The 27,105-nt window shown below is 30.3% G+C and overlaps 1 protein-coding gene across 2 annotated transcripts; it reads right to left on the reverse strand.

Moving 5' to 3' along the window:
• Positions 1 to 14,344: 14,344 nt before the first annotated feature.
• On the reverse strand, positions 14,345 to 17,736 carry LOC124923661 (transcription factor bHLH84-like). Of its 2 annotated transcripts, none has more exons than XM_047464557.1 (5): positions 17,525 to 17,736; positions 15,347 to 15,580; positions 15,029 to 15,259; positions 14,779 to 14,910; positions 14,345 to 14,672 (listed from the first exon to the last, which is right to left on the reverse strand). In XM_047464557.1, the coding sequence occupies exons 1-5, from the start codon at positions 17,639 to 17,641 to the stop codon at positions 14,586 to 14,588; spliced, it is 801 nt and encodes a 266-aa protein (XP_047320513.1). In that variant the 5' UTR covers positions 17,642 to 17,736; the 3' UTR covers positions 14,345 to 14,585. The 2 variants fall into 2 exon arrangements, with proteins under 2 accessions (XP_047320513.1, XP_047319934.1); XM_047463978.1 differs by having other exon boundaries at positions 15,347 to 15,691.
• Between the last annotated feature and the right edge of the window lie 9,369 nt (positions 17,737 to 27,105).

Genomic DNA, 27,105 nt, shown 5'->3' on the forward strand with positions numbered 1-27,105 from the left:
ACCACTCTCTTCGAGGACAAATATGATATGAAGCTCCAGAATCAAGAACCTGTGCATCAGTTTGATGGGTATGACCATCTACCACTAAAGCAATGTCATCGTCAGATAATATATTATCTTCTGCAACAGCTGTAGAACCAGAATCAAATTTCTGTGGATTTTTCTACAAATGGAATTCATTCTTCCAATGTCCTTTCTCTTTGTAGTAATTGCAGATATCAGTCGGTTAGAACCCTTTGAAGTAAACGACTTGTCGCGTTTCTTCTCTTTCCCTCGCCCGTTACTTCCGCTGGTAAACAACCCTGAAGATTGACTATTTGTAATTGTAACAGACGCCATATGACATAGATCCTTTGAATGAAGGGCAGACCTGACATCTTCCAGACTTACTGTATCTTTCCCAACAATGAAATACTGGAAGAAATTTTCATATGATGGAGGCAAAGATACTAACAAGATTAATGCAGCATCTTCATCATCAACCTTAATATCAATATTTCTTAATTCTAACATAATAGAATTTAATTGATCTAGGTGTTCTCTGATTTGCATACCTTCCTGCATTTGTAGATTGAACAAACGTTGCTTCAGAAGCAACTTGTTGGTGAGTGACTTTGTCATATAAAGACTCTCCAACTTCAACCATAACCCAGTGGCCTTCTCCTCCTCTGAGACCTCGATGATAACATCGTCTGTAAGACACAACATTATTGTTGAATGCACATTCTCCTCCAAAATGGACATCTCAGTGGTTATATCTGCTCCTGATGACACTTTCAGTGCCCCCCATATGCCCTATTATTTCAGTAAAGCCCGCATCTTGATCTGTCATATGCTAAAATTGTTTCTCCCCGTGAACTTGTCGATTTTAATGTTCACTGCTGCCATCTCAGTTGAAGAACAAACAATCGAATAGCCTGAAGCTCTAATACAAGTTTGTTAGAACGGAACGCATGAGAATGACGTAAACAATAAAAAGGACAGAGATTTAACGTGGTTCACTAAGATAGAACTTGGCTACGTCCACCAGAAGAGAGAGATTATTATTGAGAAGATTGTTTACAGAGATGATATAACAAACTAGGGTTATAACACGAGTTTATATAACATTCGGTACTCTGAAACCCTAATACAGAAACCCTAACAAATAGAGAATTGGGTCAGCCCATTAAAAGGCCCAACTATTAAGTCTATTCAACAAACTAAGAATTGAACTTAGTTTAAAATTTTATTTAAACCCATAATCGTTGAGAGTTTTTAAAATTCTAAGAATTAAATGTTTGGCTGTATTGGAGACCTAATTTAGGGTGAAAGTGAGGATCATATCTTTCTTGATTTGAATTTATCCAAAAAGGACAAAGTAAAGCCCAAACTTGTTGTAAAAAATATACTGAAATGAAAACAAATCCTAAAACACAAACAAGCCCTAAGGCTGCAACCGAGGAATGATTGTGGGTTGGTTTGTGTTTCTTGCACTTGGGCTTCTTTTAGAGAAACTATTATTTGTTCGAGTACAATGAATGATGCAAAATTTATTATTTAACTGATAAAAAAGTATATTTCAAAAGTTACAAATTTAATTTTCACTTAAAAAAAAGGCTAAATTATAAAGATTTAAATGTTTAGCCATCATTAAACAAGATATAAACCAAAATAATATAAATCTATTTTAAATTGGGATAGATATATTTATCTCAATAATACATTAACAATATTAATCAAGCTGATTAAAATCTCTGGTGATAGATTTAAACCAGTTTATTTAATACTTCTGCTCTGTTCATGGTGATTAATATATAATATGAGTTGGGATCACATCTCACGTTAGTTTCATTATGATTGATAATGTTTTTGGTTTGGTCTGTTTTGACTATAATATGTCTGTTGGTGGTGTTTTGATTGGGGGAAGAAACTATTCTATTTGTCTATTTTTTTTTAACTCTTATGTTGAGGGGAAAAAATAATTCTTAAATTTATTAATCTTTAACATCATCAAATAGGCAAATTTTTAAGAATAAATAATATGTCATCTTTAAAATTTGACAGAAAAATGTCAATCAGTTTTTTGAGATATAAAACATATGAAATGGAAATTTATATTTTGTCATCATCACAATCACTTTTAAAATTTATCAAAATAAAAGTTATTTTGTTTTTATTTGGTAGGAAAGATTTGATTGAATTATTATAAAAAAAAAAAAAAAAATAGATAAAAATGTGATTTTTTGAGCTTTTAGATCAACAAAATTTTCTTAAAAACAAGATTGATTTTGATTTTTTGATAAATAAATAAAAAAAATCTTGTAACAACATAAATTTGAATAAGTTGTATTTTGTTATAAATTTGATTGGTTATGTTTTATAGATAAATTATTGTTTGATTAGAAATATAATAATTTATAATTTGTTTTTATTAGTATTTTGTAAATAATTATAAATTTTTTTTAATTAAAGAGAACTAGAATGATAACTAATAATAGTTTAACTCTGCTTACATTCAAAACGCTTTAAAAGGAGAATTTTATTATAATTATCGTTACAATTACGTACAATTACTTTTAATAATTATCAAAAGTAAAATATGAAAGTGGTTTTATTTTTATTTCAACATTTTAACGTGAAAAGTGGTGGAAGAAAATAGTTATTTGATAAAAAAAAAAAATTATACTATATACAAATTTTCAATCAATATATTTCATCAAATAAGTTTTATTTTGATTTTTAAGATGTAAATAATTACATACTATAAAAGCTATATCTAGTTAATTTATTATTATTGTTTTTGTAACATCTTAATTATTGTTATTTCATTGTTTATATTATGTTTCTTAATGGTATATATCAATATCATGTTAATACAATTAGAAAATAATAAATAAAAGAATAATGAAAGTTGTGTACTTGTACATAAGAGACTAAGTACCAAGTTTAATGAAGTAGATTAATTATTTTGGTATTAATTTTTTCATTGAGAATTATGATACTAACAAAAAATATATTTTTTATTCATACAAAAAAACACAATAATTTAAAATTAATATGAATTATATTTCAAAATAAACATATATATATATATATATACTTAATTAAATAATATAAAATATTATAATTTAGATCATGATCTAAAATATTATTTAAATATGAAGTGATGTCACAAAATCACTCTTTATATAATTTAGTTCATGATCTAAAAAAAATATTGTATACCAATAAAAAAAATATCAATTTTAATTTTGATGATTTTTTAAATAGAATAAGATTGTTATACAAATGTGACAATAATATTTTGTTAATCAATTAATGGTGTACCCTTCAAAAACTTTCTTATTGTCTTATTTTGAGAAGTTTTTGTTTTTTATTATCATTTCTTACATTATTATATCGATTATGATTTATTATTTATTTATGATTTTAACTTTTACTAATTAACATATCATAATAATATTATTATAGTAAGTTTGGAATGTAACTCTCATCTTAAATATATTAATTGTCATTAAATTTAATATATTATGAGGGGACATAACGACCCTTTGTATAAGCAAGAGGCAGCTTGAGAAGAATCTATTGAATTAATACTTATTTATCATAAGAATATTATTATTATATTATTGTAAGTACAAATTGTTTTTTTGTTAATTATATTAATGTATAGTTAATTGGGATTTTCAACTAAATAGGTCCACTGCTAGGTTGATGGTGACATATTCATATAAGGTTGTGTCTTCGTCCCCTAAGGTTATGGAGGAAACACCAAACATGAGAAGTTAATTAGAATTGACATTTGCATTTTGTAATAGACCCGTCTGGAAGTATTTTTTGGGTATCAATCTAAATCAAGGTATACATATTTCATCAAGTATTTTATTCGATATGAATCTATATGATATATATTAAATGTAGTTTTATTCGATATGAATCTATAGGATATGTATTAAATGTAGTTGACGAAGTTGCATTATTCACGGGATAAATGAATTAGTCCCGTGAATTTTGAGTTAAGACTCTAAAAACAATTTAAACTTGAAGTTTCATTTTATTAAAATAGTAATTAAAATTTTAAATAATTAAATTTGAGTTCCTAACCAAACTTTGAGATAAGATTACAACACACTTTTAGTTTGTTTGATTTTATTTATTTGAGATTTTGTTTAAGAAATGTATTTGATATAAAGATAAATTATTTGAGTTTTTAATTGATTAAATTATTAAATATATTTTATATTTAAAATATAAATTTAATAAAAATAAAGTAAAACTATTTAGTTAATTTGATGGATAATTTAATTTAAAAAGTTGTTCTTAAATAATTTTTTTGAGTGTGACTCATAATTTGTATGCTTTTTATTAATTCATTACAATATGTTTAAATCATGATTAATTTTTGGCTATGAAAATTATAAATTTATATTTGATTTATTTTATGGAACGGCATTTCTACGCGTTGTAATGAGTTTTCCCACTTAAAAATATTAACTAATTAAGATTATTTAATAATAATGAAAATATAATGTATTTGGTTTTGCCTTCATAGAGCCCCATAGAGCAGAGGAGGCAATAAATGCAGTGGGACCAGCTTCCTCCAAAAACGGTCGTTCCATCTTTTATTTTTGTTTTATTTTTTTTCAAAGCTATAACATTTTCATTAAAATATTTAATATGTTGTTTACATAAAATATATATATATAGTATAGTAGTTAGGAGAATATTCAGCTTATTTGTTAATTTAAAAAAAAAAGTAGAGGTAGTCATTTTTGTTAAAAAAAATTTGATAAAACAAAAGTTGGTACCTTGATTTAAAATTTTATGAAAAGATTGCTTTTAGTTAGCGAGTTCCTATTTCGGGGTGGTTATTATTTGTTAGAAGGTTCTTTTATGGAGATGGTCCGATCCGGTTAAACGAAGAATGTTAGACAAGGTAAATTCGAGAACAAGTGACTAATGAATGATGATTTCATATATAGTGTATACAATCTTGGTGGGTGAGTCAAATGTCGACGGTCCCGTCAAGTAAGCTCTTTGTGAACATAAGAAATCTTCAAAAACTTCTTACAAATTAGTTCGTGGAAGACCGTGCTATATTTTGTGCCAAGATCGAGACCTTATGTAATGGGTTTAACGTAATTGATAGGGTTGAGGAGTTTCGGTATCTCTCTACGAATGAGGTTTGTTCTCGGATTACATGATTAGTGATTTATTTACACTATGTAAGGATGATGAAATTGGGGCTCGACGACGTAGTAGGGCCATATGGCTTAGAGCCGGGGATAAGAATATTAAATTTTTTCACGAGATCTCTAAGGCACAAGCTAGAAACAACGCGATTAATTCAATTTCAGTTCATGGTGTTGTTTATGAAAATGAGTCGGCCATCTCTACGAGTATAGTTCAATTCTATAAAAGTCTATTTCAAGAACCGTATAAGGATAGACCTAAATTTGACAGCATCACTTTCAACTCCATTAATTTTGTGCAAAAAGAGAAGTTGGAGGCTCGATTTATAGTGGAGGAAGTCGAGGAGGAATCAAATATAAATATGGTCATGATTGGTTTAGATTGTTCACCAAAAAGTTTAATCGCCCTACAGGCTGTAGCATTTGGAGTGCACTATATTCTTTATAGAAGAGTTATCACGAGTACTCTAGATTCACGATGAAGAATGGGGCCTCGATTAGCTTATAGGAGGATGTCTGGTGTGGGGTTAAAAGTCTTGCTTTAACGTTTCCTAAACTCACCTTCATTTCCATTTGTTGGAATGTTATTGTTAAGGAAATGTTTGATCCTTTAACTATCTATTTTGCTAGTCGCGTCAAATATAGAAGGAGACTAAACATCATGGAATATTCTTCTCATGTGAGGGTTTTGATCTAGGTGGGACGTAATGAGGGAAAATCGAACATTTGTGATGTTATGCGGTGGCAAGACATTGATTGTTTTCATGTGGGGCATTGTTATAGTATGAATGTCGAGTTGTCCCCGTACAATTACTATTAAGAGAAGTTGCGGAAGTTCAAGATTCCTTCTAAGATCTCATTCTTTGCTAAAGTGTTATTCATGTTAGGATTTTGACGAAAGACATATGTATGAAAAAATGTTATATTATGACTAGTCGGATGTGCCTTACGTAGGTTGAAACAACGTATCACCTTCTTCTGTATTGTCATAGGGTGACGGGTATTTGCAGTCTTCTTTAGAGTATGACTAAAATTATGTGGGTGATCTCTAAGTCTCTTAGTAGTTGTTAGAATGTTTGGATCGAGGCAACAAATGGTATGTTTAAATTGTTGGGTTAATATTTCTATTATCTTTTGGTGAACTATTTGGATAAAAATGAATCGATATACGTTTAATGATTGTACTCGACCGATACGTATAATTCATAACGCCATTGTTATGACATTATCTGAAATTCATTTGAAAACTCCGTGAAATCGATTGGAGAAATCATCTGACATTATATCACTTATTTTCTCTATCAACTTTAATTCATATCTCTTTTCATTTGAAAGGATTTAAAAAATTGATTGTGAGAATATCGAAGGTGTTACTCGATAATGAGTTAACATCTCAATAATGAGTTATTAAAATAATCTAAGTTATTTAAAAAATAATAATTAATAATAATTTTATAAAATTAGAGTGTATTAATATATAATAATAAAATAAATTAATATTTTAAAATAAAAAATAATTTAATATTTTAATTAATAAATTGTGTAATGTGATGGATTATATGAAATGAATTGATGTTTGATTATGATATAATTATTTAAATAAATTTAATTCTCTTTTGATTCATAAATGAGTTATAAAAAATTAATTTATAAATAATATAAAATTAAAACAATTAAAATATCTAATTTGATTCCACTAAATATATTACACTACTTATATATAAAATGTACTGAAATAAAAATGAATTATAATAAAATAGTTTTTTAGTTTTACCAATTTAAACAATATTTCATTAACTAGTAATGAAGTGTCACAAATATTCACAATTTGCACTCTAAAATGACAAATATTATATAGAGGATTTTAATTGATGACATTCAAATCACATAATTACACTACATTTGATTGTTGTGGATTTAGCCTTCATTCTTGTCGTGCTAGTTCATCTTTTTGTTTTCTATAATTTGTTCATTTGCTAGTCGCGAGTTGATAAGGGTGGTCACGAAGGTTGAGGTTAAAGAAGCTCTGTTTAGTATTGATGGGAATAAAAGTCCGGGTCCTGATGGGTTTAATGCACAGTTCTTCAAAGACAATTGGTCGGTTGTGGGTAAAGATGTTACTGATGGGGTTCTGGAGTTTTTCAAAAACAGGAAGATGTTAAAGCAATGGAATACAGCGGTCCTAACCTTGATCCCCAAAACTGCGGTACCTGAGAAAGTACAAGATTTCAGACCAATTTCCTGCTGCAATGTGATTTATAAAATAATTTCCAAAATCATTTCTAAACGTTTTAAAAATGTTATAGGAAAAATAATAAATCTTAATCAATCTGCATTCATCCCCGGTAGGACAATCTCTCATAATATTCTTCTCATGCAGAGCCTATTAAAAGGCTACGGGAAAAAGAAAATATCCCCGAGAGTGGCTTTCAAAATAGATATCAAGAAAGCTTTTGACTCTGTTAGATGGGAAGCCATTCGAGACTTTCTGGTTGTTTCTGCTTTTCCTATGTTTTTTATCGATTGGATTATGCAATGCGTTTCATCATCCTGCTTTGTTGTTAGAGTCAATGGAGTCCACAGAGGCTATTTCAAAGGTGAAAACGGGGTAAGGCAAGGGGACCCCCTCTCTTCTTACCTTTTCGTAGCTATCATGGCGATCTTTGAGAGCATCTTCGCGATGTTCCGAAAGAATCGTCCATACATCTTTCACCCATTCTGTGAGGTAGAGGAGGTAACACATTTATGCTTTGCTGACGATTTGTTCATTCTAGCGCACGCGGACGTTGATTTCATTAAAACTATTAGGGCTGCACTAACGTTCTTTTCTGAGGTAACAGGTTTAACTATTAATGAAAGCAAAAGTGTGGCATTTTATGGAGGCGTGAAGGACGAAACAAAACAGGACATCTTCAACATCATGGGCATCAAGGAAGGCAGATTTCCCATAAGGTACATAGGAATTCCGTTAACTGTAAAACAGATCGAGATCTCACACTGCAAGCCGCTGATTGAAAAGGTAAAAAACACGATATCTGGCTGGGCAGCGAAAAAACTTTCTTATGCAGGGAGGATCGAACTTATCAAAACCGTGGTTATGGGCATAGTTGGCTATTGGGCGCAGCAAATGGTCATTCCGAAGAAGGTAATGAAGGAACTCGACACACTGATGAGAAACTTTATCTGGGGAAATAGTGGAAGAGGAGGAAAGAAAGTCAAATGGACCGCTCTCTGCAAACCGAAGGACGAGGGAGGCATCGACTTAAAGAACTGTATCGAGTGGAACAAGGCTCTAACCTTCAAGCATCTGTGGGCTTTGGAGCGCAATCAGGAGTCACTATGGATCAAATGGGTGCATACGAGATTTATGAAACACGAAACCAGCATCTGGACCTGCAAAATTCACGAAGGTATGAGCTGGTCTCTAAAAAAGATTCTTAAACTAAGAAGCGATATTGCAGATCTTTATGACATCCGACTAGGGGACGGGAAAGGCACTCTATTCTGGCACGACCCTTAGTTTGAAAACCAGCCCATCATCGACAAGGAGCAGTTTCAAAATACTCGTATTAGAAGGGACTGCGCAAAAGCGAAAATCAGAGACATCAAATACGGGAATTGGAACTTGCTCTTGAGAAGAATTCCAGAAGGAAAGAGGATACTTGATCATATAAGTAACATACAACTACACGACAGACCAGATATTCATGAATGGAAAGTTGAGGACAATAGGAAGCTGGTATTGAAGAAAATATGGGAGGTAATCCGGGAAAAAGCGCAGAAAGTAGAATGGGCTCCTCTTGTATGGTCAACGAAGATTATCCCTCGACACCAGTTCATCTTATGGCTCGCCTTCTGGGAAAGACTCAACACACGTGATCGTATCAGTAAGTATATGAGCATCCCGGACGCGAGCTGTCTTCTATGCATAGGAAATGAAGAAACTATAGATCACCTATTCGGGAGCTGTTGTATTGCTTCGGAGCTTTGGGACAGATTCTATAAAAGCCTGGAGCTGATCAGTTTCCTGAGCGAATGGAATGAAATCAAAGAAGCGGCACTACTCAAAGCTAAGGGAAATAGATTTGCAACAAGCGTGTTCAAGTGCGGCTTTGGAGCAGTGGTGTATAACATTTGGCAAGAACGGAATGCAAGGGTATATGACAGAACCCGCAGGAGCATTGACGAGTTATGGAAAGATATTGTATCGGATTGTAGCGCCCTCGCGGGAACGTGGAGAGGAATTCCAAGCACGGAGCAGAACTGGAATATCTGCAGGAACTGGAACTTACCGTTTTTTAAACTCACTAGAATTAAAAGCATTGTAAACAGATAATTCATTTACGTTTTTAGCTTTTATTCAGAATGTTACGACTTCAAAATCATTCTAGGCCTGTCTAGAATGATCTCTTAAACTCGTGGTTTTTTTCCCGTTTTTGGGAATTTTTAATGAAATGACGCTAAGTCGTTTTCCAAAAAAAAAAAAAAAAAAAAAAAAAAATTGTTCATTTGCAATTGGTTTTAATTGATAACAAATAAAGAAAGACTTTGGGGGAGCGACTCGTACAGCGAAAGTGACTTCGCTGTTATACAAAAGTGATCTCGCTGTTATACAAAAAAAGACCTCGTTGTTATACAAAAGGGACGAGGTCTCTTTTGTATAACAGCGATGTCATTTTCGTATAACAGCGATGTCATTTTTGCTGTACGAGTCGCTCCCCAAAGTCGTGCTCCCTATCCTTCCTCACAAATAAATTAGTCTTAAAAATAGTTTAATTAAGTAATAAATAATTAATTGAATTTAACATTTTAACAAGCAAATAATAATAAGGAAAAATAACAAACTAACTAATTTAAAAAAAAATTGTCATACAACTAGGGGTGAGAAAATGGGTAAAACCAATCCGTTTTATCTTATCCGTATTAAATTCAAACTAAATTTATCCAATACGTAATCCAAACCATTTTACGAATTAATACGGATCAGATACAGATTGGATTGAAAATAATTTGGATAATCAAAACTAAAAAATATTTATATATATCAACTTGAAATTAGTCAACCATTTTTTTTAAAATTCAAATTTTTTATTATTATTAAATTTGAATCTGAAAAAATAATAAAAATAATAATAATAATAATAATAATAATAAATAAATAAATATCGTTCTCAAAGTGATGATAAGTAAAATATATATATTATATTAAGATGAAATTTAATTTAAGAAAAATAAATTAAAAAATATATTTTTATTTAGATAGTTTGGATAATTTGGATAATTTTAATCCAATCCGATTTAATTCAATTCGAACTCAATCCGATCCGATCTCAATTCAATCCAAAATAGTATTTAAGATTCAGATTGGATTGGATTTCGGATTAATCCACCCAATGCTCACCCCTACATACAACTGCAAGATCCCTATAAATTGAGAACCATTCATCTAAAGTTGTTAAATCATGTGGTCATTTTTCATTCTATGCATGTCTCTTTAGAACCCAACTATACAAATATAAGACAAGATAATGTATAATTAACCAAATTATTAATTTCAACACTAATATTCAATCAAGTTGCAAATTAAGCCTATTGTATTGTAGTCTATTGTATGATATATTAGTTATTTAATTGTCAAATAAAAAATAGCTTATTTATATAATGGGAAAGTTTTGTTTAAGAAATAAATAATTTAAGTGAATATTCAAACTTAAGAACTATCATCGGATCGTTATAAATAATTTAAGTTAATATTTAAACTTAAGAACTATCATCGGATCGTTATAAACCGTCCCATCAATATATAAACTCAATTTGAACCGAAAAATTCAATCTGTCAAATGTATGATTTTAATATAATAAAAAACAATATATTAGAGTCGAATATAAGTTCGGTTATCCGCAATCAAAATATATTCATTAAAGTATGATGAACGAATAAATTTTATAAACATATAAACTTGTTTTTTTATGTCTTTGTTTAATAAAATAATTTGTATAAAATTGTTATTATATACTTGTTTGATTAATTTTATTTTAAAAATAATTTACAAATATGTTTTACTAGTAATTATTAAGTTATTATTGAGGAAGATTTGACATGAGCTCAAAAATGGATGGCACTTGTTGAATCAATCCTTAATTCATTTATCTTTTTTCTCATTCCTAATTCTAAAACTTTCAATTTCTTAAAAAGTAAAAAAACTTGTTTATTTTTAATATGAAAAGTATAATTAAAATAAATTAATATTTTCAAATAATAAGAAGTATATCTATATAAAAAAATGACCATGTTATAAAAAAAAATAGATAAAATTTTATGAAATTGAAAAAAAATTTAGATGATAAAATTTTACCAAATAAATTATTTTGTAGATATCAAACAATATATATATATATATATATATATATATATATATATATATATATATATATATATATATATATATATATATATATAAATAAATAAATAAATAAAAAATTATATGTTTAATTTGTCATTGCATATAGTATACATATAATTCAAAATTTAATGAAGAATATGAAAATAAGTTTTTTTTTTATAGTTTTATTTCTAGAGAACTAGCATTTCTTAGTTGAAATCCAATTCAAAATTTTGATATCTTTAAGTATGATTTTTTTTTTCACATAAAGTATTATGAGGCTTAGAAATAAATTTATTAATAATTAAATTTTTATTATTATTATTGTTAGTTTTAAATGTAAGAAGCTAATATGTGAATTTTAATATATTAGTAAATAGTAATTGCCTCTTACATTTTAATTATCTAGTGAGTCTAATTATTAATTAAAAAAATTAGTTGATAGTCCCAATATTTTGATAATGCGTTTATTAATTATTTTGTATTATTAAACACGGGTGACAGAGGTACATATAAAATTAAGACAAACTTACTAAGCTTTTAATTTTCAATGATTCTATTGTTAATTCTTTCTGGAATACAAATTAATGTACATTTGGAATAAATTTGACTAACTCCTAAAATGTTTCACATCTATTATATACAAATATTGATATATTTGATTTAAATGTGTTACTCATTGAAATATAACAGAAATCATGATACCTTCAAATGTCGTGTAATTTATGTATAGATAATTTAACGTTCTATTACTCTGAAATTTGAATACTAATTCTCGCACACCAATTTTGTCAAAATAATTAAGTTGATGTCTATTTTATATTATTTATTATTTCTGAATTTGAGTTACTTACCTATGCAAATAACTAAGTAAGTAATTCAAATGGCAAAAATTTAATGATTAAGAAATAAAAAATTACAAATTTAATTCTTATTTTATTCTATAAAAAAAAATTAAATGTTAAAGGGTATATTTCTTTTGATTATATAAACATTTTCTAGTGGATTTAAATTTTAAGGGCGGATTCGGATTTATGTTATTATAATAACCTAGAGGGGGAAAATGAATAATGATTGGTGATGATTTTGAGGAGATAAGAATATTTTTAGTAAAATTACTTAAAGGGTATTTATATATAATAATAAAATAATAAATAGTAATTTAAAATAAAGGATATTTTAATATTTTGCGTAATGAATTGAGTGATGTGATTAACGAGAAAGGGAGCGAAAAGATGTTGAATGAATTTGGTTATTTAAATAGCCCAAACCAAACCGAACAAGGCCTAAATGTATTATTTTGCACTTTATCATTATTATATTATTTGGTTTGTTTATTTGTTTTAATTTATGATTAGTAATGGCTAGTTATGTAGACAATGACATTTGTAATAATTGTGACTTAAAAACAAGAATCTCTTGCACGTACTTACATGTAATAAATTATGCAAACTGTCATTCTGAAAGTTGCAAACATAAAAATAATAATGAATATCTTATATTTAATTCTTGTCAACATAATCCAAATCTCACATTCTCCTAATTCATTTAAAATTTCATGTGTTGGCCCCATACAAACCGGATATTAATACTAATTTTATTTTTAACAATTCAATTCTTATAAATAGTAATATTATTTATGTAGTATTTTTAATAAATAAATAAAAAGCCTCATATATATAACCTTCAATAATACATGATAACTTCAAATTAAGACTAATTATAAAATAAAAGGGTTATATATAGAAAACAAAGGATCTTTCTATTGGTTAAATTTTTTATTTGGAAGCTAATTACCTTAATGAAAGGCCAAATTGTATAATTCTCATATAATGTTTCAAATGATTACACGACTTCGAAGAAAAAAATGATTACCAGACTACACCATTGTCTTCTCTTCGAAACCTATTTTTGTAAACAGACAAATTTCGATCATTTCATCTAGTTAAGCAAAATAACATTAGAGATCATAAATTATATTGAAATTACTAAAGCCTGATACATCTATTAAGCCTCTACGAAAAATTTTTGTTGCATAATAAAATCTAAGGCTTGCCTTTGGACAACAACTTTCAAAGAAAATTTATGTTTGGAAACACATGAAATCTTTGATCAACTATCTAATACAACAAAAAATATCGACTTTGAAAGAATTACATGCTAGTTTGTCCATCGAGACCTTGTCCAACTAGCTCACCTCTTTCGTGCATGGTCGCGAAACAAAAAAACGAGAACCTAAAAAAACATAGACGTTCTGACATATATCATTGTTTCTTACAAATCCTCATTAGTCATCTACCATTCTTAAGTTTCTCAACTTGTTGTTTAACTCAGAAAAATAAAATTGTATAATGATAGGATGTTCTTGATTTTTTTTTTTTTTTATATCTGGATTTGGGTCTGATTCTTGTTTTAATGATAATGTCTCAAAACCTTATTTCATATCTGAATGAGATAATAGACAAGGAATCGTTTCCAAATAAATTTCATATCTACAATTTTTCATCCCATCCCTAGATCCACACAAAAAAAGAAAATTGTTTTCATAATGAATATGGCATTGGAGATCAATAACTGTAGTTTTAACTGAGATTCATCAGACTCCCATTACATTTCTGAATAAGGCAAGAAATTGTTTCTTATCACATTTCCTCCCAAAGTTTGCTCTTTATTTTAAGTTATTGCTCTTTATTATTTTTTATTGTATGATTCCTTTGGGACTGTAAACTGTAGTTTAATGAAATTGTTGATTTCAACAACAACAAAACTCAATTTATAAACATAGGATCATGAGGAAATCAGGGTTCTCAATAAATACTTGTTACAACATTCGGTTGAGATCAATAATATATTACAAGGTTACTACGTTTGCCTGGATCGCACTAAAATATGCGAGCTAACAATGAATATTACACTCGGTTGATAAAACTTATTGTCTCAAACGACCTTTGCCTCCTCAAAAAGAGGAAATATAAAACACCAAAAATGTACATGGTATAACTTATTCAACAGATCCCATCTTTAATCCTCATGAATTAACCTTCATACCAAGACCAATATCCATCCCATTATATGCAAGTGGTGCATACATCCACATGTCATCAGAGCTTAAAAGCTGCATATTACAAAAATACAAAGAAATATTAAACCAACTAGAACTTATTAAAGTTGTAAGAATCATAATAAAAAAGTCAAAACTGTAATTTTTATTCCATTTTTACCTTGATTTGAAGTTGTAAGAATTTTACATATTGAACTGCTTCTTCCAGCATTGTGCTAATATCAACCTTAGTCCCGTTTGGTACAAGACTTTGTAGAATTCTCAAACGCTCGTTGATTCTTTCCCTTCGTTTCTGCATCGAAGAGAAACAAACAACCGATGTCAGTCAAAACTAAAAATAACTACTTTTTACAGATTTTTTTCAATTTTTTTTACTACAATAATCATTAGTGTTTTCAAGATCTTCTTACCCTAGCATATAGGCTTTGTGGATCACTTGCAGACCCTCTAACGGCTCTGCTCTTTCCATTCGAGTTAAGTGCCAAGCTCGAGCTCACTCCTTCGTTTGACTCATTTTCCGAGTCACAACTGCTCGAGCTAGGTCTATTGGCCATACCATTATTTTCCTCCTCGTTATTGTTAGATTTCCGGCATAACCCTTTCTTATTCTTCTTTCCTTTCGAGTTTCTCTTATTTTCTACCTGCATTATATCATCAAAATCCCATTAAGATCAGAAAAACAAAACTAATTCACAAAAAGATAATAAAAAAACATGTCAATTATTCACCTCTCCAATAGTCCGAGATCTCTTCTTGGAGATGGAGTTGGGCTCACGTGCAGATTCCTCAATGCTGCTACTGCTAATATCTCGATTAGCTAAAGACTCGTTTAACTGGCCGATATTTTTGTCTTCATCACCAACATAGAAGTCAATTGACATGAAATTGTTATTATTATTGTTGTTATAAAACTGGCGAGAGTCGCCTGGGTAGAAATCTTCATCACCCAACTGAATGGGAAACTGAACACAGTTGAAATAACTGTTAGTATTATCAGACGAATCAGCTAGTATTGATCCTGCGAGGCTGGTAACCGCGCGATTGGTAAAGGAAGAGGAGTTGTTGCCAAGAAACTGAACCATGAAATCAGATTCCTCATTACATGAATACAATCCACTGAATGTGTTGTTCCATTCTCCTTCAAAGATAGCTCCCAAAGGTTCCATTATATTTTTGTTTATTCAAAATTCAAATGGAGAAAGAATGATAAAAAGAAAGGAAAGGAAACTTGTAGCTTTGTCTGTCAAGTGCTAACTGCAAGATTAGTTGGAATTATTTTCCTTTCCATGAACTATTTATACACCCAGAAAAGCTAGCAGTTGTCAAATCAAAATTATGTCATATTTTAATCAAATCCTAGTTTCTCTTTAATCTATAAGAAGATCATGGAGCAAAGTACAGCTTGCTTAGCTAAAAATTATTAAGTAATGCACCCTTTAAGAGGCTGAAGAGGTCTTAATAGACAAGAGTACATTTTTTTTTTTCTGAAATAACTGTCATTTCATTAAAAGATAAATAAAAAATAGAAAACAATGAAATTTAAACAAAGGATAACACAAATCAATAATATAGACCTTGCCTAAGGTATTTTTTTTTTGAGGCTTGAGTTTCTTTTCCTGGGATTAAATCTAACCGTTATGACTCCCACTTCAATCAAGAATCGAACTTGACATCTAAGCCTCTTTAATTCAATATTTTTACCATTACAAAACAATAAAAAGGACATGAGAAGGCTAAGCAAAGTATTTTTCAATCAAGAATAATCGGCCTGGCCTAACCTTGTCATTAAAGAACCATATGTTCCTCTAGATCTGATTGACACACCAAATGAGTCCCAAAAAAACAATCACTCATGGCGAAGATCCTGATCATTATCATGTTCTAATAATCATCCATTTATTAGACACAATATTCTTGGACATAAAGGACATAAAGGAATTCTTAGACACAATATTCTTGGACTTAAAGGATTCCCCATTGCCAACATATGTTATCTTTGTTAGGTGTATTATGGGTCCCCTCCCTATTTATTGCTTCATTGCCCATTTGTATTTATACTTTGGAGCCTATTGTAAAATATCCTCGATCTCTATGGCGAAGATCCTAATCATTATCATGTTCTAATGATCATCCATTGTTTTTAGCTTATTTTGTTTGAGCCTTGCTAACTCCTATTGTAAGCATCTAGTGTTTGAACATCGACCCTTTTATTTTTATTTCAATCAAACATTCTCAAAAAAGAAAAAAAGAAGAAGAAGTTATTAATTAACATAAGACAAAAGATATTTGAGAGTACACCTGTCAATAAAAGAGAGACGTGCAAATGATTCAAGATCAATGATTGAGCATAAGCTAATAAGATGTAAGAAAATGACATCTCCAAGAAAACGGTGAGATCGTGAGCTAACACAAATATCTTTCAACTTGGATACTTGTCTCCTTTAATACTCTTTACAAAACATTATATTATTAAGCTACTTAAATGAATCAGAATTTAGAGAAATCCTCAAGAATCAAAGCAATTTACTATTGGATTTAGAAGAATCTATTCTTTAAATGTGCTAATTACTATATAACTGTTAGAATTGAAAGTTTTTCCGGAAAATATGGCACAAAATCTGAAATACCCATCTTGGAAATCTTCACATGGAAGCTCTTACAGTCAATTTCTCATAGAAACATTTTATCAAACAGTTGACAGACAAGATTATGGCGATTCACATGCTCAAGAACATTTAACTAGGAAAAATGGTAAAACAAAAGAAGAAAAAACTGGCAACCCAACTGGTAAAATATTAAAATACTACTAAATGTAAGGATAATTAACGGATGAAGGCGACATTATGGGATTATATAAGGGTTTCATCTAATGGAATTGTTTAATACTTACGCGTAAATGATCAGACCTGAGTCAAGTCTTCAATCCGCCTACTATGGAGTCTTGAAGATGATGATTGGACTGTTTCGTTTGTAGAAAATGGCAACACTCTCAAGTTTAGATAGTTCCCCAAATAAATATTCATCTCCCAAGGCCAAGAGAAATATAAATTGGGGTTTTCAGATTCGGAGAAAGGAATTTTGAGATTTGTAAGTAAACAACGTGCTTGTCAAAAGAGAGAGCTGAAGGGCCAATTTCTGTTGGTACAAATCAAAAGTCCACATTTAACTATTTCAAATAATCTGTCATATAATATTAAAAAAACAAGTTCAATGTAAAATTGGTTTATTTATATAAAAAAATTAAATTTTTTTTAAAATAATAAGTGTATGGTATATTGTAGTGCAAAGTTAAAAACTGATAGGATCGGCAACACCAATAGAGACGGGGTCTGGCTATTAATAACGACTTCGGATAAACGGTTTGATAGAAATTCTGTTAGAGATTAATATCTATTTCTATTCTTTGCAAATCCTTCGAATTCTTGAAACAAATTCAAGTGCGGAAATGTTCGTCGGATTTGAAGCTTTTGAACCAATGAAAGATAAATGACAGAAAATAAAGAACACAGAAGTTGTTTATGGATGTTCAGAGCAAACTCTCCTACGTCACCCCTTCTTTCAACCACTGGAAGGATTTCACTATACTTTTTTGAATCAAATACAGTTCACTAATCTAGTTAACTCTCTGTTGAACAAAACAACCTTTGTTCAACTTACAGCACTGAAGTTTTCTCACAGAAAAGACAGTATGTAATTATAATGTATTCACAGAACACAAGAAGTTGTTTATGGATGTTTAGAGCAAACTCTCCTACGTCACCCCTTCTTCCAACCACCGGAAGGATTTCACTATACTTTTTTGAATCAAATACAGTTCACTAATCTAGCCAACTCTCTGTTGAACAAAACAATCTTTGTTCAACTTACATCACTGAAGTTTTCTCACAGAAAAGACAGTATGTAATTACAATGTATTCACAGCTAGATGATAAGTGAGATTTTTGATTTCGGGAACTTTCTTGAATAATAAATGAATGAAGCAACTCTCTATTATATTTTCAACCAGCAATTTGTCTGTTGTATTAGATAGCAATTTATTTTTGAAAAACTTCAACGGTCAAATCCTTCTTTTGGACACATGTTATCTTTCCGTTGGATATACTATCCATGAGGTACTGGGTAGTACAGCAGGAAAATATTCTTGAGATCGTGGTAGTACGCAGTACATGCAATTTGAATTATGACAAACGTGGCAGTTATTCATTTGATGAGCTCTGCTGCCAGCTGTCTGTAGAACTCTACTGTCAGCTGTCTGGAGAGCATCTACCTTTAGATGCCCAACCTCTAGACGTCTATCTTCCTTCAGATGCCATCTGCTTATCTTAGATGCCCATCTAATCATCATAGCCGTCCATTTGATCAACTAATCATCTTGACTGTCCATCTGCTTAGACGCCCCCATCTGATCATCTTGGTCGTCAATCTGCTTAGACGCCCCCATCTGATCATCTTAGCCGTCCATCTGATTAGACGCCCCATCTAACAGTCTATTAGACGCCTCATCTTGGACGTTTATCTACTTAGACGCTCCATCTAACCACACGTTAGACGCCCCATCTATTAGATGCCCACGTCTAACTACGCGCGTTGACTTTGAGCTATGCCTGTAAATTAACAAAAATACAATTATTAATTATACGTCTGATTAAATTTTAACTCAGGTCACCAACATGACAGACATGTGTAATTACCACTACACCACAGACTATGTTGATATCTAAATATATATTTATATATTTGATATGTCTAACAATTATTGAACTTAGTTTTATCCATTTATTATCAAAAACCATTTCATCAATCATCAAATCAAAATTGTTAAGTTATTTTAAATTAATTAAAAATCTTAACCCAACAATTTCTCCCTTTTTGATTATTTAAGCTAAATTATCAAAACCAGTTTAAACATTTAAAAATTTTAACCCAACAATTTCTCCCTTTTGATTATTTAAACTAAATTATCAAAAATAAGGTGAGTTCATGATTTAAATATAATCTAGGCATTATCGTAATCTAACAATCCTAAAAATATTTCTAAGGTAAGAAAACTTAGACTCGGGAAGTGGCTTCGTGAAGATTTCAGCCACTTCAGGCTGTTGAATGTCATATGCTATGTTCGAGCAGTCGGTTGTCCAGATGCCGTCTTGCTCTTCCAAGCTACTTTCATGTTTCACCTGCATTTAAAGACAATAAATCTGGTTCCCAATTTTCTTTGGGTCCATGGATTATTAGTCCCTTGTGAATCCATACTTTGATTATTTTTATGGATTTCCCATGTTGCGTTGTGATCGGTGCGTATGATTTAGGCTTAGTAGACGTCTTCCTACTAGCAGCTGTACTGTTAATCTTAGAGGATGGTTTTTGTCTAAAACTCATTGACTTCATGTCAAGTTTTAATATGTCAGACTTGTTGGCTGCTTCTATCTTAAGTTTCAGCCAACTAACAGTTGACGGAACATAAGTAATCTCATCCTTTAAGGTTAGCTCATCACAACTTGGATCAGTTCCATTCTCAGTTAAGCTCCCTTCAACAAAGTTTATAGACTTAAACTTGTCAGTTTCTGGGTTTAACTTTTCACAAGACTTGTCTGAGTCATTGCCATCAAATTCTAAACCGGATTTGTATCCGGCAGGCCTCAGCATACTTATCTGCTGTCTGACTGCATCTCCAGACTTCGTCCAGGAACCGACCACATATGTCAAACGTTGGTTTTCAGAAAACAGAGTTTGAACATTTTCACTGAGATTTTCATTCTCAAATGAGAGCTCAACCATTTTGTTTTTAAAAACTTCAGAATCATTGTTTCGAGATGAAGAAGAGCTGTCAAATTTATTTTTCAAATTTAGTTCATCAAAAGAGTTTGACAGTTTCTTGTACTCAATGACCATGTCATTGAGTGTAGTAATTAACTCATCTCTTGAGAATTTTTTTGAGGAGAAATTAAATACCTCAGAGTCAACTTCTTCTTTTGCCATGAAGCAAGTGACCTCTTCATCATCACTAACGTTGGATGATGAATCATTTGAGTCGCTGTCGGCCCACTTGGCTTTGTTTTCACCCGCCATGAGAGTCTTCAACTCTTTTTTGTTCTTTTTCTCATCAAGCTTCGGCTTGCTGTTTCCTTCCTTGAAGTGTCTCTTCTTCATGAATTTGCAGATTTTCTTCATGAAAAGAGACATGGCATCACTTCTAATCTACATAGCAGCAGCCTTCACAGTAGTGGCAGTAGATGGCTCCTTAGCCGTCACCAATGCCATTGTTATGATGGTGGATGTGGGGTGCTCCTCTTTATTTCTATAGTTCAACTCGAACTCATAGGCCTTCAGATCGGCCATCAAGTCAAAGAGCTCCATCTTATTGAGGTCTTTAGACTCCCTCATCGCCATCATCTTAATATCCCACTCTCTGGGCAAAGCACGCATGACCTTGATCGCAACCTCTCTATTGCTGTAAGTCTTGCCCAGAGTGGATAGAGAAGTGATAATCTTACTGAATTTCTCATCTAACTCAGTCATCGTCTCTCCAGGACGCATCTTGAAGTTATCGAACTGTTGAGTGGCAACCATGAGTCTGTTTTCTTTTGTTTGCTCGTTGCCCTCACACAGTTTAATCAGTTTCTCTCAAATATCTTTGGGAGTGGGACATGTGATGATCTTGTGTACCATGTTGTCATCCAATGTCTTGTAGAGGATGTCTTTTGCTATCTTGTCGAGGTTGTTCTTTTTTTTTATCTTCATTAGTCCACGCAGATCTAGCATTCTCAATCTTTATCGGACCGTTGGTGATGACAAAACCACATGTCATCATCTATGGAAGCTAGATGAGCGTGGACTCTCGCCTTCCACACGACGTAGTTTTCCTCTAAAAACATGAGAACATTGTTGATGGCAGCCATATACATGATTCAAATTCCTTAGAAGCTTGAGAATAGAAAACAAGGCTTTTGATACTAATTGATAGGATCGACGGCACCAATAGAGACGAGGTCTGGCTATTGATGACGACTTCGGATTAACGGTTTGATAGAAATCATTTTAGGGATTAATATCTCTTTTTATTCTTCGCAAATCCTTCGAACTCTTAAACATATTCAAGTGCGGAAATGTTCGTCGGATTTGAAGCTTTTGAACCAATGAAAGATGAATGACAAAATAAAGAACACATGAAGTTGTTTATGGATGTTCAGAGCAAACTCTCCTACGTCACCCCTTCTTCCAACCACCGGAAGGATTTCACTATATTTTTTTGAATCAAATACAGTTCACTAATCTAGCTAACTCTTTGTTGAACAAAACAACCTTTGTTCAACTTACAACACTGAAGTTTTGTCACAGAAAAGACAGTATGTAATTACAATGTATTCACAACTAGATGATAAGTGAGATATTTGATTCCGGGAACTTTCTTGAATAATAAATGAATGAACAAACTCTCTCTCTTATATTTTCAGTCAGCAATTTGTCTGTTGTTTTAGGCAACAATTTATTCTTGAAAAGCTTCAACGGTCAAATCCTTCTTTTAGACACATGTCATCTTTCCGTTGGATGTACTATCCATGAGGTACTAGGTAATACAGTAGGAAAAGATTTTTGAGATCGTGGTAGTACAATGCAGTACAGACAATTTGAATTATGGCAAACATGGAAGTTATTCATTTGATGAGCTCTGCTGCCAGCTGTCTGTAGAACACTACTGCCAGCTGCCAGGAAGAGCATCTACCTTTAGATGCCCAACCTTTAGACGTCTATCTTCCTTCAGATGCCATCTGCTTATCTTAGATGCCCATCTAATCATCATAGTCGTCCATTTGATCAACTGGTCATCTTGGCCATCCATCTGCTTAGACGCCCCCATCTGATCATCTTGGATGTCCATTGGATTAGACGCCCCCATCTGATCATCTTAGCCGTCCATCTGATTAGACGCCCCCATCTAACAGTCTATTAGACGCTTCATCTTGGCCGTTCATCTACTTAGACGCCTCATCTAACCACGCGTTAGACGCCTCATCTATTAGACGCATTCTGCATTAGACGCCCACGTCTAACTATGCGCGTTGACTTTGAGCTATGCCTGTAAATTAACAAAAATCCAATTATTAATTATAATTCTAATTAAATTTGAACCCAGGTCACCAACATCAAATGTACTTACCACTACACCACAGACTATGTTGATATCTAAATATATATTTATATATTTGATATGACTAATAATTATTAAACTTATTTTATCCATTTATTATCAAAAACCATTTCATCAATCATCAAATCAAAATTGTTAAGTTATTTTAAATCAATTAAAATAATCTTAACCCAACAATTTCTCTCTTTTTGATTATTTAAACTAAATTATCAAAACCAGTTTAAACATTTAAAAATCTTAACCCAACAAAAACTTTAATTTATACTAATTTTAAATTAAATAATGATACAAACTAATCACGCAAAATTGTTACTAAGGAGATTTGTCATCAAACATGTTATTAATAACCGCTTATCTAATTTAAAATAAAATATAAAATATAATTTAAACGTAATAATTATAAATTATTATAACGATATTCAAGAGTTTTTTACCATCTTTTTAAATAAAAGATAAAAAAAATATGATTCACCTTTATACCATTCTCTTGATTACATTTTTTAAATATGTGAAATTTTATAATTTTTTTTTTTATTACTTATGCATCACAAAATTGAACATTTTACATAAAAAAAAGTCCGTTTAATTAAATATGTTTCTCAAATAACCAATTTTTTATAGTAAAAAAATAAAATAATTGTTATTTAACGATATAATTAATAATGTTCATGTTAACTCTAAAATAATATTTTAATTTTAATTTACCATGGATAATTATAAATAAAATATCAAAATTTTAAAATTATTTTTGATATATTTATCGAAAAAACTTATCTTTTAAGTGTAAAAAAATAGATCTACTAGATTTATTTATAATGAAATATTTAGATTTTGAAAAGAAATTTGATAATTTCAAATTCTTAATGAAAAAAAATAACATATGACAATTTAAAATAAATTACTCAAATATAATTAACTCAAATTTTAAAGAGTATATACATTCATCACAATACCTCATTTAAATTTTATAATTTTTAAATAATTTATTAAATTAGTGACTTTTGGATAAACATTATTATTATTATTATATATTTATATATAGATTTGGAAGATTTGAAATAATGTACTATAATATTTGGGTATTGATTTTGTTATATCAAAGCTCAAAATATAATATTTATTTGGATTTATCTCTAATATCAAATCAAATTTTTAATTATATTCTTTGAGTCAATTAAAATATAAAATGATCATTGATGAGGAGATTACTTCTAACTCATCACAATCATAAAAATTTGTTAATTAAAAAATATTTATAATGTATTAAAATTGTATCTATTAAATTTATAAATTTTAAAATAATTATTTTGATTAAATAAATTTAAAATTATTAAAATTAAGACCAAAATATAATTAAATAATTAATTAGAATTATACTAATAATTTAACCACAATTAATTAAAATAATGAAAAAAAATAATTTAAAATAAATGTTGTATTCATTTTGTTTGTTCAAAAGAAATTAAAATAAATAAGTTAGGATCAATGTTGTATCCATTTTATCCCAAATAATTTATTTATTAAAGTCTCAAAAATAAAAAAAAATAAATAGGTAAAATAAATATAATGTCTATTTAAAATATTTTTTATATTTTGCAGGTTGAAAACAATGCCAAAGGGATAAAAGAAAAATCAATTTCAAACAAGTCCTAAGGCTGAAAAAGGATCGTGATCTGATGCAACCAAAATCAGAAAAATTAAGTGTAGCAGATCCTACAACCATCGGATGAGCGCTGAATCTCATCCGACGCCCAACAGCTAGTAGTGTCGCCCACTACAACGAAGAGACGCGCGTTCGCGGAGCAGTAAATCAACTAACACGCGCCTTAGAGTCGTTTGCCCGAACACTAACGGAACACCTAGACGCAACGGAGCGTTGGCGGAACGCTGATGGAATAACAAGCGTTCGCATTTCAGCCCAAAACGACGACGTTTCATCCTCTGGTTGTCTTCTTCCTCGCGACGAACAACAATGATGATCAACCTGAACTTTTGATTTTTCAAAATTGGAACTCGGTCGATACTCCACCAAATCGTCTGATTCAAATACTGAAATGATAACCCTAACACATTGATCATTTCACGTACGATCGTAGGCTTCATCATCGCATGTACAATCAGGTTGGATGAAGAATAGGAAAAAGTCATTAATGACGTTTTCACTGAAATTCAATCCAATTGATCGATCAACCGACTTAAAGAGGCTATAAATAGCTCCCCTCATCAAGAACGAAGGTAAGGATCCAAGTCCTCAATCCATTCCATATAAAATCCGTAATTATAATTTTGAAGCTTTTCTTGAAAATTTCAAATTTTTTGTATAAGACTTTAAGACTCGATTCCGGGTGACCACAAAGCTGCTAAAAGAGTTCATGAGTGTTCTCCAACTCATAGTAAATTTCTAATCATGTTGTAATTTAACTTATTAATTCAAATTGAAATTGTTATATTTAAATTCGACCAGTTTTATATATTGTTTGTGTGTTCAATTTCTTTATTAAAAATGATCCTGAGATCATTTATAAGCTTTCCGTCGAAACTAATTTGAAATCAATCGATCTAAATCAAAAGTACCCAAATTTAGTTTTGAAAATTTTCAAAATCGGGTTTCTATTCTTGAGTTATAACTAAAAAAATGTGACCCAAAAACCTTATCAATACGTTTCTAAGGATGTTAAGCGTGTATCTAGACCAATTCCAAGAAATCCCAATCATGTTTGATCATAAACTAATTTTTTTATAAAAATAAAATTTTAGTTCTTGAATTGGTTAAAATAAATAATTAGTATTCATTATTGATTTCATTTGGTTTTATGAGGTATAAAAAACTATTGGCAAGCTCCTTACACTCTATTAAACCCTAAAAATCAGAATCTCGATTATGCTTAAAACTATTTAATTCAATGTGACATCATCCCGATCAAGTGATGCATTGGGATGATGTTATAAATGATCACTAAGACTAGACGAAGTTTCTCATGCCTTCGGATTGAAGGATAAAGGCCCCAGTCAAAATTATCAAACCTACAATTTGATGTTCTTGACGTCCGACCAAGGGTTCAACCTGGGTTCGATTTCCGACCAAGAAAATCAAACCCTTTCCTACACCCGATTGAGAAACCTTGCATTCGACCAATAGATTTTTAGCTTGTTGTAAGCATGAAAATTTGACTTACCTTATTTTCAAATAATATTAAAATATTATTTTAAATTTTATATTCAAAATAACTTAAAGAAGGAATTAAATACATAATTAAGGGTTAATTATTCTAATAATCAAACCCAAATTAAGTAAATTTTCCAAAATTACAAAAGTAATTTGAGGATAAAATATTGTATTCATTTTTTCCAAATTAGACTAAAGAAGGGGTTAGAATATTTAACTATTATTCGTGATTTATGTTTAATTCATAACTTAAACCAATTAAATAAAATACTCTAAAATTCTCACAAATTCCGAAAAAATTAAAATATGTTCATAAATGTTATTATGATTTCATAAATATTTTTTTGTGATTTTTTTGGTGAAGAAATGAATTTAAAAAGGATTAAAAATCAATTTTTAAAAACTTTTGAAATAAAAATAAAATCTGATAATCCTGTATAGCTGAAATTATTTTTAATCTTTGTAGCAGGATTCTGGACCATCAGATGAGCGTTCAGATCTCATCCAACAGCCCATAATACGCCAGACTCCCATTACAACGGATCTAGCCTGCAACTTCCCACACCGGATAGTTTAGATTTTAAAAACAAATTTGATAGTTTCAAAACTTTAATAAAAAATGATATATGAGAATTTGATAGTTTCAAAATTTGAAATATTTAGATTTTGAAAACAAATTTAATAGTTTCAAAATTTTAATAAAAAATGATATATGAGAATTTAAAATAAATTACCTCACATTTATCACAATATACCTCATTTAAATTTTATAATTATTAAATAACTCTATTAAATTAATGAACTTTGGATAAACATTATTATTATTATTATTATATGTATAGATTTAGAAGATTTGAAATATCGGACTATAATATTTGGGTATTATTATGCGTAGTTAGACGTGCAGTCTAATAGGAGTCTAATAGGCGTAGTTGGACGTGCAGTCTAACAGGCGTAGTTAGACGTGCAGTCTAACAGATACGTAGTTAGACGTGCAGTCTAACAGATACGTAGTTAGACGTGCAGTCTAACAGATACACAGTTAGACGTGCAGTCTAACAGATACGCAGTTAGACGTGCAGTCTAACAGATACGCAGTTAAATGTGCAGTCTAACAGATACGTAGTTAGACGTGCAGTATAACAGATGAAAGTTAGACATGCAGTGTAACTTCT

Source organism: Impatiens glandulifera, chromosome 1, assembly GCF_907164915.1.
Source record: "Impatiens glandulifera chromosome 1, dImpGla2.1, whole genome shotgun sequence".
NCBI classification, from domain to species: domain Eukaryota; kingdom Viridiplantae; phylum Streptophyta; class Magnoliopsida; order Ericales; family Balsaminaceae; genus Impatiens; species Impatiens glandulifera.

Excerpts from the sequence above, each read along its gene's own strand:
- LOC124923661 (XM_047463978.1), bottom strand. The coding sequence starts at position 17,641 with ATGAATATTTATTTGGGGAACTATCTAAACTTGAGAGTGTTGCCATTT. Across the intron at positions 15,260-15,346 it reads GATCTCGGACTATTGGAGAG|GTAGAAAATAAGAGAAACTC; the intron begins GTGAATAATTGA and ends GATATAATGCAG. Across the intron at positions 14,911-15,028 it reads CACAAAGCCTATATGCTAGG|AAACGAAGGGAAAGAATCAA; the intron begins GTAAGAAGATCT and ends TCTTCGATGCAG.